At 41.7% G+C, this 13,868-nt stretch overlaps 1 protein-coding gene across 3 annotated transcripts in view; it reads left to right on the top strand.

Moving 5' to 3' along the window:
* The window catches only part of TTC13 (tetratricopeptide repeat domain 13), a 135,333-nt gene that overhangs the window by 21,888 nt on the left and 99,577 nt on the right, over window positions 1–13,868 (top strand). For all 3 annotated transcript variants that reach the window (XM_069769128.1, XM_069769130.1, XM_069769131.1), the window contains exon 2: window positions 9,442–9,536. In XM_069769128.1, coding sequence (XP_069625229.1) covers window positions 9,442–9,536 — 95 coding nt within the window. The remainder of the gene's footprint in view (window positions 1–9,441; window positions 9,537–13,868) is intronic.

Raw genomic sequence — 13,868 nt, 5'->3', positions numbered from 1 at the left:
AAGGCACGCAACGTGTGCGCCCATTTCCGCAAGTTAGTAGCAGCTGCTTCCAGTCTAGCAGTGCTGCAGCGATGCTTGCAAGTGCAACGTGACCACACACTTGAGCTCCACATTGATTATGTTAGCAAGGCTTTGTGAGGATGTGGACAAGGATGTCTTGCTTGTTGGGAGTCTGGCACACATCGCTGACTTTATGTCCTACTGCCTTTCCCGTTACCCTCGTGTTATACGCTTTTTGGCGATTACTGGTTATTCACTTTTCTCGACCCGCACTACATGGAGAAATCATGTAAAATTTGTTGGAAAAATGAGAAATCGATGGTCAACTTTTAACTCTTATAACGTCCTAACAAAAAAATTATGTTTCCAAAATTGGGCTGATGTTAAGTTGACATGTGGGAAATGTTATTTATTACCGTAACTATTTTGTGTGACACAACTCTCTGATTTAACCCCTTGATGACCAGGGGATTTTTCGTTTTTCCGTGTTCGTTTTTCGCTCCCCTCCTTCCCAGAGCCATAACTTTTTTATTTTTCCGTCAATTTGGCCACGTGAGGGCTTATTTTTTGCGGGACGAGTTGTACTTTTGAACGACATCATTGGTTTTAGCATGTCGTGTACTAGAAAACGGGAAAAAAATTCCAAGTGCGGTGAAATTGCAAAAAAAGTGCAATCCCACATTGGTTTTTTGTTTGGCTTTTTTGCTAGGTTCACTAAATGCTAAAAATGACCTGCCATTATGATTCTCCAGGTCATTACGAGTTCATAGACACCAAACATGACTAGGTTATTTTTTATCTAAGTGGTGAAAAAAAATTCCAAACTTTGCTAAAAAAAAAAAAAAAAAAAAAAATTGCGCCATTTTCCGATACTCGTAGCGTCTCCATTTTTCGTGATCTGGGGTCGGTTGAGGGCTTATTTTTTGCGTGCAGAGATGACGTTTTTAATGATAGCATTTCGGTGCAGATACGTTCTTTTTATCGCCCGTTATTGCATTTTAATGCAATGTCGCGGCGACCAAAAAAACGTAATTCTGGCGTTTCGAGTTTTTTTCCCGATACGCTGTTTAGCGATCAGGTTAATACTTTTTTTTATTTGATAGATCGGGCAATTCTGAGCGCGGCGATACCAAATATGCGTAGATTTGATATTTTTTTTATTGATTTATTTTGATTGGGGCGAAAGGGGGGTGATTTAAACTTTTATGTTTTTTTTATTTTTTTCACATTTTTTTAAACTTTTTTTTTTAACTTTTGCCATGCTTCAATAGCCTCCATGGGAGGCTAGAAGCAGGGACAGCCCGATCGGCTCTGCTACATAGCAGCGATCTGCTGATCGCTGCTATGTAGCAGAATTGCACGTGTGCTGTGAGCGCCGACCACAGGGTGGCGCTCACAGCGACGGGCAATCAGTAACCATAGAGGTCTCAAGGACCTCTATGGCTACAATGGAGACGCATCGCCGACCCCCGGACATGTGACGGGGGTCGGCGATGACGTCATTTCCGGCCGCCCGGCCGGAAGCGGTAGTTAAATGCCGCTGTCTGCGTTTGACAGCGGCATTTAACTAGTTAATAGGTGCGGGCAGATCGCGATTCTGCCCGCGCCTATTACGGGCACATGTCAGCTGTTCAAAACAGCTGACATGTCCCGGCTTTGGTGCGGGCTCACCGCGGAGCCCTGCATCAAAGCAGGGGAGCCGGCATCGGACGGTATAGTACGTCCGATGCCGGTAAGGGGTTAAGGGCAAAATTAAAAGTTTGAAAATTGCAAAATGTTCACAATTTTTGCCAATTTTTTTTCATAAATAAACAAGTCATATCAAAGAAATTTTGCCACTCACATGAAGTACAATATGTCACCTAAAAAACATTCTCCGAATCAGTGGAATCCGTTGAAACGTTGCAGAGCTATAACCTCATAAAGTGACAATGGTCAGAATTGTAAAAATTGGCTTGAATACTAAGGGTTTAAAGTAAAAAAAAAAAAAAAAAAGTATGGATAACAAAGGCTATCTTGCAATAATTGTTAAAAGGTTCTCCAAAACTCTTATTTATCTGCATGCCAAAATAATGCCTTTAAAATCAAGAGAAAAAATGGATGAAAAGGGAAAAAAAATAATTCTCACATCCCTATAATCAAAATATGCCTCCTTCTGAATGGGTAATATTTTTTTTTCTTCCATTTTAATGTAATATAACCTGAATCATTAATGTATAGATGTAGTAAATTTGAGCCCAAGTATCTGGGCACATTCTGTATACTATCTGTCTTCATGTTTAATAACTAAATGATAATTTTAGGATTGCATTCCCCATTTTCATAATCTATCTTGTGATTTTAGAAGTGCTTTGCCCCTTCCTACCACCAAATTTCCTTAAATAGCAATAACCTGCCGTAGGGAGACCGCAGCACTTTATACTGTATATTTCTCCTGTAATCTATCGTGGCACAGTCATAACTAGGCCTGCCGGTGATGTATGTGCTCTCTCAGGTTTATTACAAATATTACTGGCTAGGATGATGGGTTTGTTATGTTCACCGTCCATTTCTCTGGACTCTGTTTAGATAGAAATAAGGTAACTCCTCATAATGGGGGCTCTCATGCAATCTGTCTTTGCAGGAAGCTGTAGCTACAGTTGTGGTTTCTGCTGTACCAAAACAGAAGCCTCTCGTCAGACAACTGTATTGATGCCTATATGTAAAGGGGCCCTATGGTTAGTGTAAATGGAACACTAGTTACCAAATAAATTTCTATGCGTCGATGTACAATTTCCGAGTTTGTCAGAGGGGGACCGGCAGGTCAGGGGTCCTGTTCTTGTGCTTCTGCTCATTGGGCCCCATTGTGCACTAAAGTGCTGTGCGCTGCGGCACACGTGTTGGAGCAGGGGCCCTGGGGCTTTCTCTGAGCTGTGCAGTGCCATCCAACCTTGACGGCTGCATAGCTTCCGCTCCCTCAGTCTTCTCTGTACTTCCGTTCAGGTGACTGCGCGTATGCAATAACGTCATCGCGTACCCGCTGACATGTAAGGGGACGCTAAAAGCGGAGCTGCACCTGCAGGGATTTGTTGATGATCCGGTTGGAATTAAAAATGGCCTTTTATTCACTCAACATAAGAAATATAAAAACTGGCCACCTAAGTGGATGGCATGTATAGAAACCGACGCGTTTCACGAAAGTGCCTTAACCTCTTTCTGACATTAGACGTACTATCCCGTCGAGGTGGGGTGGGCCCGTATGACCACCGACGGGATAGTACGTCATGCCCTTTAATGCGACACCACTATCCCCACTATCCACACATACACAGTTACCAATAAAGTACACCCAAGCACCATACTAAAAAAAAAAATGTCCTGTTCGTCCCAGCAGCGCTATTCAGCGGAGGAGGCATTTTCTTTCCTTGCCTCCGACACTGATAGCGAGGGAGAGGATCCCCCACATTCCTTTACTCTTCAGATTCTTTATCCTCTTCCTCCTCCTCTTCCAAAAAAGTTTGCTGAAGTATACGTGCCCCAAAGGGACATCTGCGTGGATGAGTCCTTGGTTCATTTTAAGAGGCGGCTCAGATTCTGTCAATACCTGCCCAACAAGAGGGCCAGGTACGGAATCAATCTCTACAAGCTGTGTGAGAGTACCTCAGGGTACACCTACAGCTTTAGAGTGTACGAAGGCAAGGACCACAGGATTGATCCGCCTGAGGGTCCTTCTATCCTGGGAGTGAGTGGGAAAATTGTGTGGGATTTGGTGCACCCACTGCTGGATAAAGGTTATCACCTCTACACCGATAACTTTTATTCCAGGATCCCACTCTACAAATCCCTCTCTGTGCGAGGTACCGCAGCCTGTGGTACTGTCCGCAAAAATCAGAGGCCTCCCGAAGACGCTACTTGGGCAGAAGCTCAGAAAAGGTGACAACAAACCCAATGTAGCGATTGCTTGCTGGTGGTCAAGGACAAGAGGGATGTCCTTCTCTTGACCTCCAGACACGGTGATGGCAGTGCCCTCAGCACTGTACGGGGTACCTCTACACAGGTCAGCAAACCGGACTGTGTACTGAGGTACAACAAAAACATGGGGGGCGTTGATCTCTCCGATCAACTCCTCCAACAGTACAGTGCTTTGAGAAAGGCCAAGGTGTGGTACAAAAAGCTGTCAGTGTACATCGTTACAAATGGAAATGCTCAACGCTTTCCTGCTGTCACGATGTGCACGACACACTGATACGTTGTACCTTAATTTCCAGGAGGTAGTGGTTAAGGCCCTGATATTTGGCACGAGGGAAGGAGCGGGCCCCAGTACTTCCGGAACTGAGGGTGCTCATATCGTACCAGGTCAGCATTTTCTGGGGGTGATCCCGCCAACTGGAAGAAAAGGTAAGCCGCAAAAAAGGTGGACACCATCTATCAATGCAACACCTGCCCCGACAAACCTGGCCTGTGTATGAAGGATTTATTCAAATTGTACCACACCTCCATGCACTACTAATTTACTTTACAGGAATCCGTAGATTAGTTCCAAAGAGGGGGCACATCTAGGTAAGTTCCTTGGGGGTCTAGGTTCTAAAATGATGTCACTTGTGTTTTTTTTTTTTTTTTTTACTGTTTAGGCACATCAGGGGCTCTGCAAATGGAACATGGCGCCCTCAGACCAGTCTATCGAAGTCTGCATTCCAAATCGTCCCGACGTGCCCAAACCATTTTTTCCCACATATAGGGTACCAGCGTACTCAAGACAAATTGGACAACAACTTTTGGGGTCCAATTTCTCTTGTTACCCTTGGGAAAATAAAAAAATTGCGGACTGAAAGATCATTTTATTTTCACGCTGGGCGTCATAAACTTTGGTGAAGCGCTTGGGGGTTCAAAATTCTCACCACGCACCTAGATAAGTTCCTTAGGGGGTCAAGTTTCCAAAATGGGGTCACTTGTGGGGAGTTTCTACTGTTTAGGCACAACAAGGGCTTACCAAATGGAACATGATGCCCGCAGACCATTCCATCAAAGTCTGCATTCCAAAACGTCACTACTTCCCTTCCGAGCCCCGAAGTGTGCCCAAACAGTAGTTTTCTCTCACATGTGGGGTACCAGCGTACTCAGGACAAATTGGACAACAACTTTTGGGGTCCAATTTCTCCTGTTACCCTTGGGAAAATAAAAAATTGGGGACTGAAAGATCATTTTTGTGGGAAAAAAAATTGAATTTTTTATTTTCACACCCGGGCGTTATAAACTTCTGTGAAGCACTTGGGGATTCAAAGTGCTCACCACACACCTAGATAAATTCCTTAGGGGGTCTAGTTTCCAAAATGGGGTCACTTGTGGGGGGTTTCCACTGTTTAGACATATCAGGGGCTAATCAAGCGCGACATGGCATCCAATCTCAATTCCAGCCAATTTTAGCTTGAAAACGTCAAAAATTGTTTCCCCCTCACATGTAGGGTATCAGCGTACTCAGGACAAATTGGACAACAGCATTTGAGGTCCATTTTCTCTTTTTACCTTTGGGAAAATAAATAAATTATTGCTGAAAGATCATTTTTGTGACTAAAAAGTAAAATGTTAATTTTTTCCTTCCATGTTGCTTCTGCTGCTGTGAAACACCTGAAGGGTTAATAAACTTCTTGAATGTGGTTTTGAGCACCTTGAGGGGTGCAGTTTTCAGAATGATGTCACTTTTGGGTATTTTCTGCCATATAGACCCCTCAAAGTGACTTCAAATGTGAAGTGGTCCCTAAAAAAAAAATGGTTTTGTTGTAAAAATGAGAAATTGCTGGTCAAATTTTAACCTTTATAACTTCCTAGCAAAAAAAAAAAAAAATTGTTTCCAAAATCGTGTTGATGTAAAGTAGACATGTGGGAAATGTTATTTATTAACTATTTTGTGTCACATAACTCTCTGGTTTAACAGAATAAAAATTCAAAATTTGAAAAATGTGAAATTTTCGCCAAATTTCCGTTTTTTCCCACAAATAAACGCAAGTTATATCGAAGAAATTTTACCACTATCATGAAGTACAATATGTCACAAGAAAACAATCTCAGAATCGCCAAGATCCATAGAAGCGTTTTGGAGTTATAACCTCGTAAAGAGACAGTGGTCGGAATTGTAAAAATTCGCCCAGTCATTAACGTGCAAACCAACCTTTGGGGTAAAGGGGTTAATCATGGTGTGTGAATGCTTCTATGAATCCTCATTCACGATAATTGCCCAGTATAAAGCCATGTTCAGTTGTTGAGTATTTGGTCAGTATATTGCTTGGTAACTAGAGTACATACAAGAAGAGCTAAACATTATTCCGCACTCGTGTAGTGACAAGGATTTTGTGAGGGTCAAGCCCACAGTTATGGTTAATAACTAATAGGCGGAAGGAAATCATCCTTCAGACTGATCTGCAAATCTGATTATATGAGTCAAAGAACATTGAATTTACATGTGATCCATGACCTTGTGAAACAAATCATAAAATAACTAATTTAATTTTATGTCCTCTGTTTTCCTGCTATGGTGTCTTGTTCTTAGTAAGGCTCCTTAGTTTAAGATCCTCAGTATCCTATGGCTGATCTCAGTCTTAAGCAGATTGACTTTTTAACCTCTACTGCGCTGTCCTACACAAGTACTACTGCACTATTCCATAAAGCCTCAAGCCTCCTTCTAGGACTATGCAGCAGGGCGCGGGATGCGCCGCTGACCTCCAGATCAACCATATTAAGACCTAACGGATTTGTTACGGCCCTACAGCTTTCTCTAACCGGGACAGCAGCCCTTACTGGCCTCATCACAAGGTTATGCCTTAATACTAAAGGGGTCGTCTGCTCTTCCCTACTACTGCCACCTTTATGCTTGTATATCCAAGGACTAGAGTAACCCCATGAATAAGACCCGGGAGGGTCGAAACGTCGGGTTCATTGTCTACCTTACTTATGTGGCAACCAATATATTTTTTTGATTTGTTTTCTTGAATAAAATTGGCATATACCTTTTTTGCATCATACCAGTATCGAGTGTGCGGTAATTTTTTCTATGTATGCTATTCCATAAAGAAGCATCCAGCAAATAAAGCGCTATACTTTTTTATTTTTCTTTCTATTTTTAACATGGTAGGACATTTTCCCCATTTCTATGTCTGACGCAGTGAAAGTGTTAGAAGAGCTCAGGGTCACATTGCGTTAGCAGCAGCCCGTTCAGCACATACGCTAACCGGCTGCTGCTAGCGCAAGTGCCGGCGCTACATCGCGCTAGCAGTGACGGACCTGGAAACGCTGCAGCCAGCGTCTCGAGTCCGTCACTCAATGACGGCGCATCACTTGCGCACGCCAATTGTGGGCGTGCGCTAGGGGATGCATCCGACATTGCATTCAATGGCGGCGTTAACGGAGTACGTTATGCCGCGGTGTAACGTACTCCGTTTAACGTTGCCCCTGAACGCAATGTGAACCTAGGTCAAGCACACTGTGCGATATAGCTTTATACCACACCAAGCTGTATGAAATGGCAATCTATCGGACCTTACTGTACCCCTAATAGGTTTGCACAATTTAACCACATATTAAGGATATTTTATGACAGCTGATATCTATCACTACTCCATATAAAGGCCCACTAACAGGAGTTTTTACAAAAGTGTGCCGCAAATGATTCCTGTAATGTAAAATAACAAAGCCCGATATTACTTACTGTTTTGTTCTACTGTGATGGCTCCTTGTCGCTGTATTGGTGTTTTGGCTGCAGCGGTGACGTCACGTCACCAGGCATATCAATGCTAACTAATTGGCTGCAGCGGTGATGTGAGCTGTTGACACTACGGCACCTCCACAGAAACTGAGACTGGTGCATATAGGGGAGCCAGCGCTGGAGCGTGGGAAGGATGAGCACTCTCTATCTTTGTTATTTTACATTACAGGAATCATTTGGGGGTTCTCTAAAAGTGGAAAACCCCTGTAACTCGCCCTTGCATTTGTGTGTGGGGACAGGTGGTAGGCTGCTGTCAGACACCTTTTGCCTGTTGATGTGACAATTTTCTGAGTTGGGGGAAAAAAACTTTGACCATAACATTTTTTTTTTTTTATTTTGCTTGGGACTTGTAAACTTTTGAGCCAGTTGGTCAAATCCAGGAACCAATGTTGAAGGATAAAAAAAAATTGTGAGCCTATTTGGAAAAAAAAAAAAAAAAAAATTGTGAGCCATTGTTTAAAGGGAATCTGTCACCCCCAAAATCGAAGGTGAGCTAAGCCCACTGGCATCAGGGGCTTATCTACAGCACTCTGTAATGTTGTAGATAAGCCCCCAATGTAACCTGAAAGGTAAGAAAAACATGTTATATTATACTCACCCAGGGGCGGTCCCGGTGTGGTCCGGTCCGATAGGCGTAACGGTCCATGTCTGGCGTCTCCTAGCTTCATACGATGACGTCCTCAGTACGCAGGCGCCGGGAAAGGTCAGAGAGGCCGAGCGCCTGCGCACTGCAGTACTTTGCTCTGCCCTCAACAGGACAGACAAAGTACGCCTGCGCCGGAGCCGCGGCAGGAAGACAAGTTGAGGACGTCATCGTATGAAGCTAGGAGGTGCCGGACCGAGACGCCCATCGTACCGTCCCGGGACCGCCCCTGGGTGAGTATAATATAACCTCTTTTTCTCATCTTTCAGGATACATCGGGGGCTTATCTACAGTATTGCAGAATGCTGTAGATAAGCCCCTGATGTCGGTGGCCATAGCTTATATACGATTTTTGGGGTGACCGATTCCCTTTAAGTATTTGCTACATGACTCTGGGGTTACATCCAGCCCTGAGTTACATGCACAATTTTGCACCAATGTGAGAGTAAATCGGAACTAAAATGTCTACAGCATTGGTAGGTTTTTCTAGAGCACGTGAAGTGATAAAATATTTAGAGACCTTAGAACGTTGTAAAAGCTGATTCTACCTTACATGGTTGTATTATGACTTTACCAAGCCCTGAATTGTACAGGGAAACAAGATACTAGTACATCTGTCTGATATGATTTAGTGAATCCTGCACTGAGTAGTGGGTTGGACACGATGACCCTTGAGGTCCCTTCCAATTCTGCCACTCTATGATTCTAATGGAAGCCCCTCCCCCGCAATGAAAGAAGCAATGGGGGGGGGAGAGGGGGGTTCATAACTACACGGACCTATTCCATAGTTTTTACATATGTATTATATTTGGTACTGTAATGGCTGATTTGGGGTCAAATAAAGGTCAGCAGTTTAGCTGTGGTGATTAGGATTTTATCATTTATAAAGCATCCTTCACGGCCATTTCTTCCAAGTTGGTAGTCCAGTGTTTTTATTTAATGGGACTGGGTTTTGTGTTGCCACGTTTTTATAAGAGCGCGTGATGCTTTATACAGTATGTGCATGTACATTTTTCTCTATTACTGAGTGCTGTCTTTATTTCTTTATATAATTTATTTGCAGATTCAGCATTTTTTACCTTTCGTGAAATGGACTGTGAGCCAAGAGGATCCCCAGCTTGTGAATCCATTATTTCCCGAAACACTGAGAAAATCCTGGTACTGTACTCTGCTCATAAAGGGGTTTAAAGGACATAGAACGTAGGAGAGTTTTTCAGATAGTTTGAGCTGTGTTCCACAGATTTTGGTGATTTATATAGCTATTCTAAATTCTTGTGGTTGTCCTTGAAAGTGGGATATCATCTTAGGCTACTTTCACACTAGCGTCGGAATCTCCCCGTCGCAATGCGTCGGGGAGAGATTCCGACGCTAGCGTTTAACGTACTGCACAATGGAGGCAGCGGATGCATTTCTCCGGCGCATCCACTGCCCCATTGTAAGGTGCGGGGAGGTGGGGTCGGAGTTACATGTAGCGTTTTTTGCTCCCGACGGTCCGTAAAAGCACGACGCATCTGTCGCTCGATGGATGCGACGTGTGGCAATCCGTCGCAAATGCGTCGTCAATGCAAGTCTATGGGGAACAAACGCATCCTGCAAGCACTTTTGCAGGATGCGTTTTTCTGCAAAACGACGCATTGTGACGGATTGCAGAAAACGCTAGTGTGAAAGTAGCCTAACTGAATTGTCATGAAGACTATCCCTGTCCACCAGCCCTGTGGTTATAGGGGCATTATGGGGTGAAGGAAAAGGGTTTTCAGCTTATTAACCACCCTCCACTCATTGAACTATGAAAGAGCATCTTGTGTTCTGTATTATATTGCATACAGCCACTTCGTATTTACAATATACAGTCGGGTCCAGAAATATTTGGATAGTGACACAAGTTTTGGCATTTTAGCGGTTCACCATAAAATATTCGAGATACAGTTAGATAATCAATATGGGCTGAAAGTGCAGACTCTCAGCTTTAATTTGTGGGTATTCACATCCTAATTGGAGTAAGGGTGTAGTAATTAAATCTCTCTAACTCCATAAGGACTAATGAGACATAAGACACTTTGTATGTTAATAACCAATCCTCATTTTCCAATTATGACCAGTGTCACTTTGAGGTAATGGCCCTGGAACTCTTTAACATAACCCAGTGATTCTGAGTGTATTTTTTGTGACATGTTGAACTTCATTAGTTCAAGAAAAGCACATCCAGCCCATGAATGGCAGCGCTTCCCAGGACTCACACTCAAAGATGATGTTTCATATTTTTTTATTTCATAACTTAAAATAGAAGAGATACAACGCGTTTCGGATACAGTATATATCCTTCTTCAGGTATCATAAAAACACAGTACAAATCCTACTAGTATAAAATTCAATTACACTTATATATAGTATCACACCTTTTATCCCAGTCTCAGAAACTTGATTTGGGGTGTGGACCAAGTTCAGGAAAACACCCACTGATTGATACAGCCTTGTTAACATTGATGCAAGAAAGAGAGGAAAAAAAAAAAATAAATAAAAATAAATAAATAAATATATCAAAGGGAAAAAAAAAATCACAAGAAAAAAAAAATAAATAAATAAAAAAAAACTGGAGTTACTTTTATGTTAAAAATTTTGTTATGTTTAAGTAGTAGTAGTAACATAAAAGTAACTCCAGTGGAGCAGGTACCCTCTGGAGTTGCAAACAGGAATGCTCTTTTAAACAGGAAAGAAACGTTTTGGATATATCGTTTGGGAACATTATTTCCAAATGGATTGAATGATATCATAGAGTGAGTTTAAAGGATTTTTTTTTTTTATTTATTTATTTATTTATTTATTTATTTTTTCTTGTGATTTTTTTTTTTTTTATCCCCTTTGATATATTTATTTATTTATTTTTATTTATTTTTTTTCCTCTCTTTCTTGCATCAATGTTAACAAGGCTGTATCAATCAGTGGGTGTTTTCCTGAACTTGGTCCACACCCCAAATCAAGTTTCTGAGACTGGGATAAAAGGTGTGATACTATATATAAGTGTAATTGAATTTTATACTAGTAGGATTTGTACTGTGTTTTTATGATACCTGAAGAAGGATATATACTGTATCCGAAACGCGTTGTATCTCTTCTATTTTAAGTTATGAAATAAAAAAATATGAAACATCATCTTTGAATGTGAGTCCTGGGAAGCGCTGCCATTCATGGGCTGGATGTGCTTTTCTTGAACTATTCATCCTGTGTGAGCCTTAGGGCTCATCTCCACTTGTGTGAGAAAAAAATGGTCCGATTTACGGACCGAAAAAAACTGATGTAACGTCTGCGAGTGCCATGCGAGTGTCATGCGAGTGTCATGCGATTTATTTTTTTTTTTTATCGCAACATCCGTATGACATCCGTATTGCTGTCCGATTTTTACGCACGGGTCTCCTTAGAAAAGCCGGCAATTCAGCGCAGAGTACAGTAAAATCACACTGACATGTTAGATTAGAGTAGATATATACACATAGAATAGGTATATATACATATATATATGTCAGGGAGACACCTATATATATATATCAAGGAAAGCTCCCACGATCTATGAACAGCCAGCAGAGGGCGCCTCACCGCAAATGCAGGTAAATATAGGTCATTGACCTACTTTACCTTCATTCCCTGGGGTTTTGCAGCGAGGAGTAGCGTTGCATTAGCAGAACTCCTTGCTGCAAAATGTTTTAACCCCTTCAGAAGGATTTACATCGTTGGACTTTACAGATCCTCGGAAGGTATGTATATTGTTGGTTTATTATGTTTTTTTATTTACAGATCGAGGGTCTTCAGTGATTGGATTGGGCGTTAAATAAAATATTACAACAACCTTTGTTTTTATTTCATTAAAATAATTTTTAATAATGTGTGTGTTTTTTTTAACCCTTTCATTCAATTGGATTAATAATGGATAGGTGTCATAATTGACGCCTCTCCATTATTAATTAGGCTTAATGTCACCTTACAATAGCAAGGTGGCATTAACCCTTCATTACCCCATATCCCACCGCTACACGGGAATGGGAAGAGAGTGGCCAAGTGCCAAAATAGGCGCATCTTCCAGATGTGCCTTTTCTGGGGTGGCTGGGGGCAGGTGTTTTTAGCCAGGGGGGGCCAATAACCGTGGACCCTCTCCAGGCTATTAATATCTGCCCTCAGTCACTGACTTTACTACTCTGGCGGAGAAAATTGCGCGGGAGCCCACGCCAATTTTTTCCGCCATTTAACCCTTAAATATAATAGCTAGAACGGCCAAATTTTGCATATACACACTACTGACATTAGTAGTGTGGAATATGCAAAAAAAATGGTGATATGAGATGGTTTACTGTATGTAAACCAGATCTCATATCATGTCGGGTTTAGGAAGGAGAAAGCAAAAGCCGGTAATTGAATTACCAGCTTTTAAAGCTCTCTCACGCTGCATTAAATATAAATATATATATATATAGGTGTCTCCCTGACATATATATATGTATATATACCTATTCTATGTGTATATATCTACTCTCATCTAACCTGTCAGTGTGATTTTACTGTACTCTGCGCTGAATTGCCGGCTTTTCTAAGGACACGGGTGCGTAAATCGGACAGCACTCGCATGGTGCGAGTGCTGTGCGTTTTTTTTCTCGCACCCATTGACTTGCATTGGCGAGTCTCGTCCGAGAATCTCAGCAATACGCAGCATGCTGCGATTTTTTTTCTCAGCCGACACAGATTTTTCTCAGTCCGATTTCGGCTGGGAAAAAAATCGCAAATGGAGTGTCACCTATTGATTAACATTGGTCCGAGTGCAATCCGATTTTTTTATCGGATTGCACTCGTCCGTTTTCCTCACAAGTGGAGATGAGCCCTTACTCTGGCTCTCTCACTTGGATCCACCCGAGGCAAGCTGCAAGCCCTGTACATTGAAAAGTATCTCAGAGGGAATTTGGAGGATACACGATCTAAAGCCATTTTAGTCTTTTATCAGGTGAGTGCATAAAATTGTGCACCCTTTAAAGACTATAATATTGTGTTTACGCACTTAGGGCGCCGCGATTTGTCTGTTCTTCTCTCCCAAATAGGGTTTTTTTGTATGTTGAACTTCATGTTATTGGTAAATTTTGGTCAGTATGATTTGTGTTTTTATTTCTGAAAATATAAATTTGTCAGAATTTGAAAATGTTGAAACGTTAAATTTTTATGTCCTTAAATCAGATAAAAGTTATTCCACACAAAATAGTTAATAAATAACATTCACCACATATCTACTTTACACCTGCATCAGTTTTCAAAAATATTAGTTAGGTTAGAAGGGCTAAAAGTTTATCAGAAATTCCTCCTTTTCCCAATAAAATTAGCAAAACTATTTTTTTTAGGAGCCACATCACATTTCAAGTGACTTTGAGGGGCCTATGTGACAGAAAATACACAATAGTGACGCCATTTTAAAAAAACTGCACCCCTCAAAGAGCTCCAAACCACATTCAATAAGTT

This window comes from Ranitomeya imitator, chromosome 5 (assembly GCF_032444005.1).
Source record: "Ranitomeya imitator isolate aRanImi1 chromosome 5, aRanImi1.pri, whole genome shotgun sequence".
Taxonomy (NCBI): Eukaryota; Metazoa; Chordata; class Amphibia; order Anura; family Dendrobatidae; genus Ranitomeya; species Ranitomeya imitator.
This window is presented reverse-complemented; position numbering and strand designations above follow the sequence as displayed.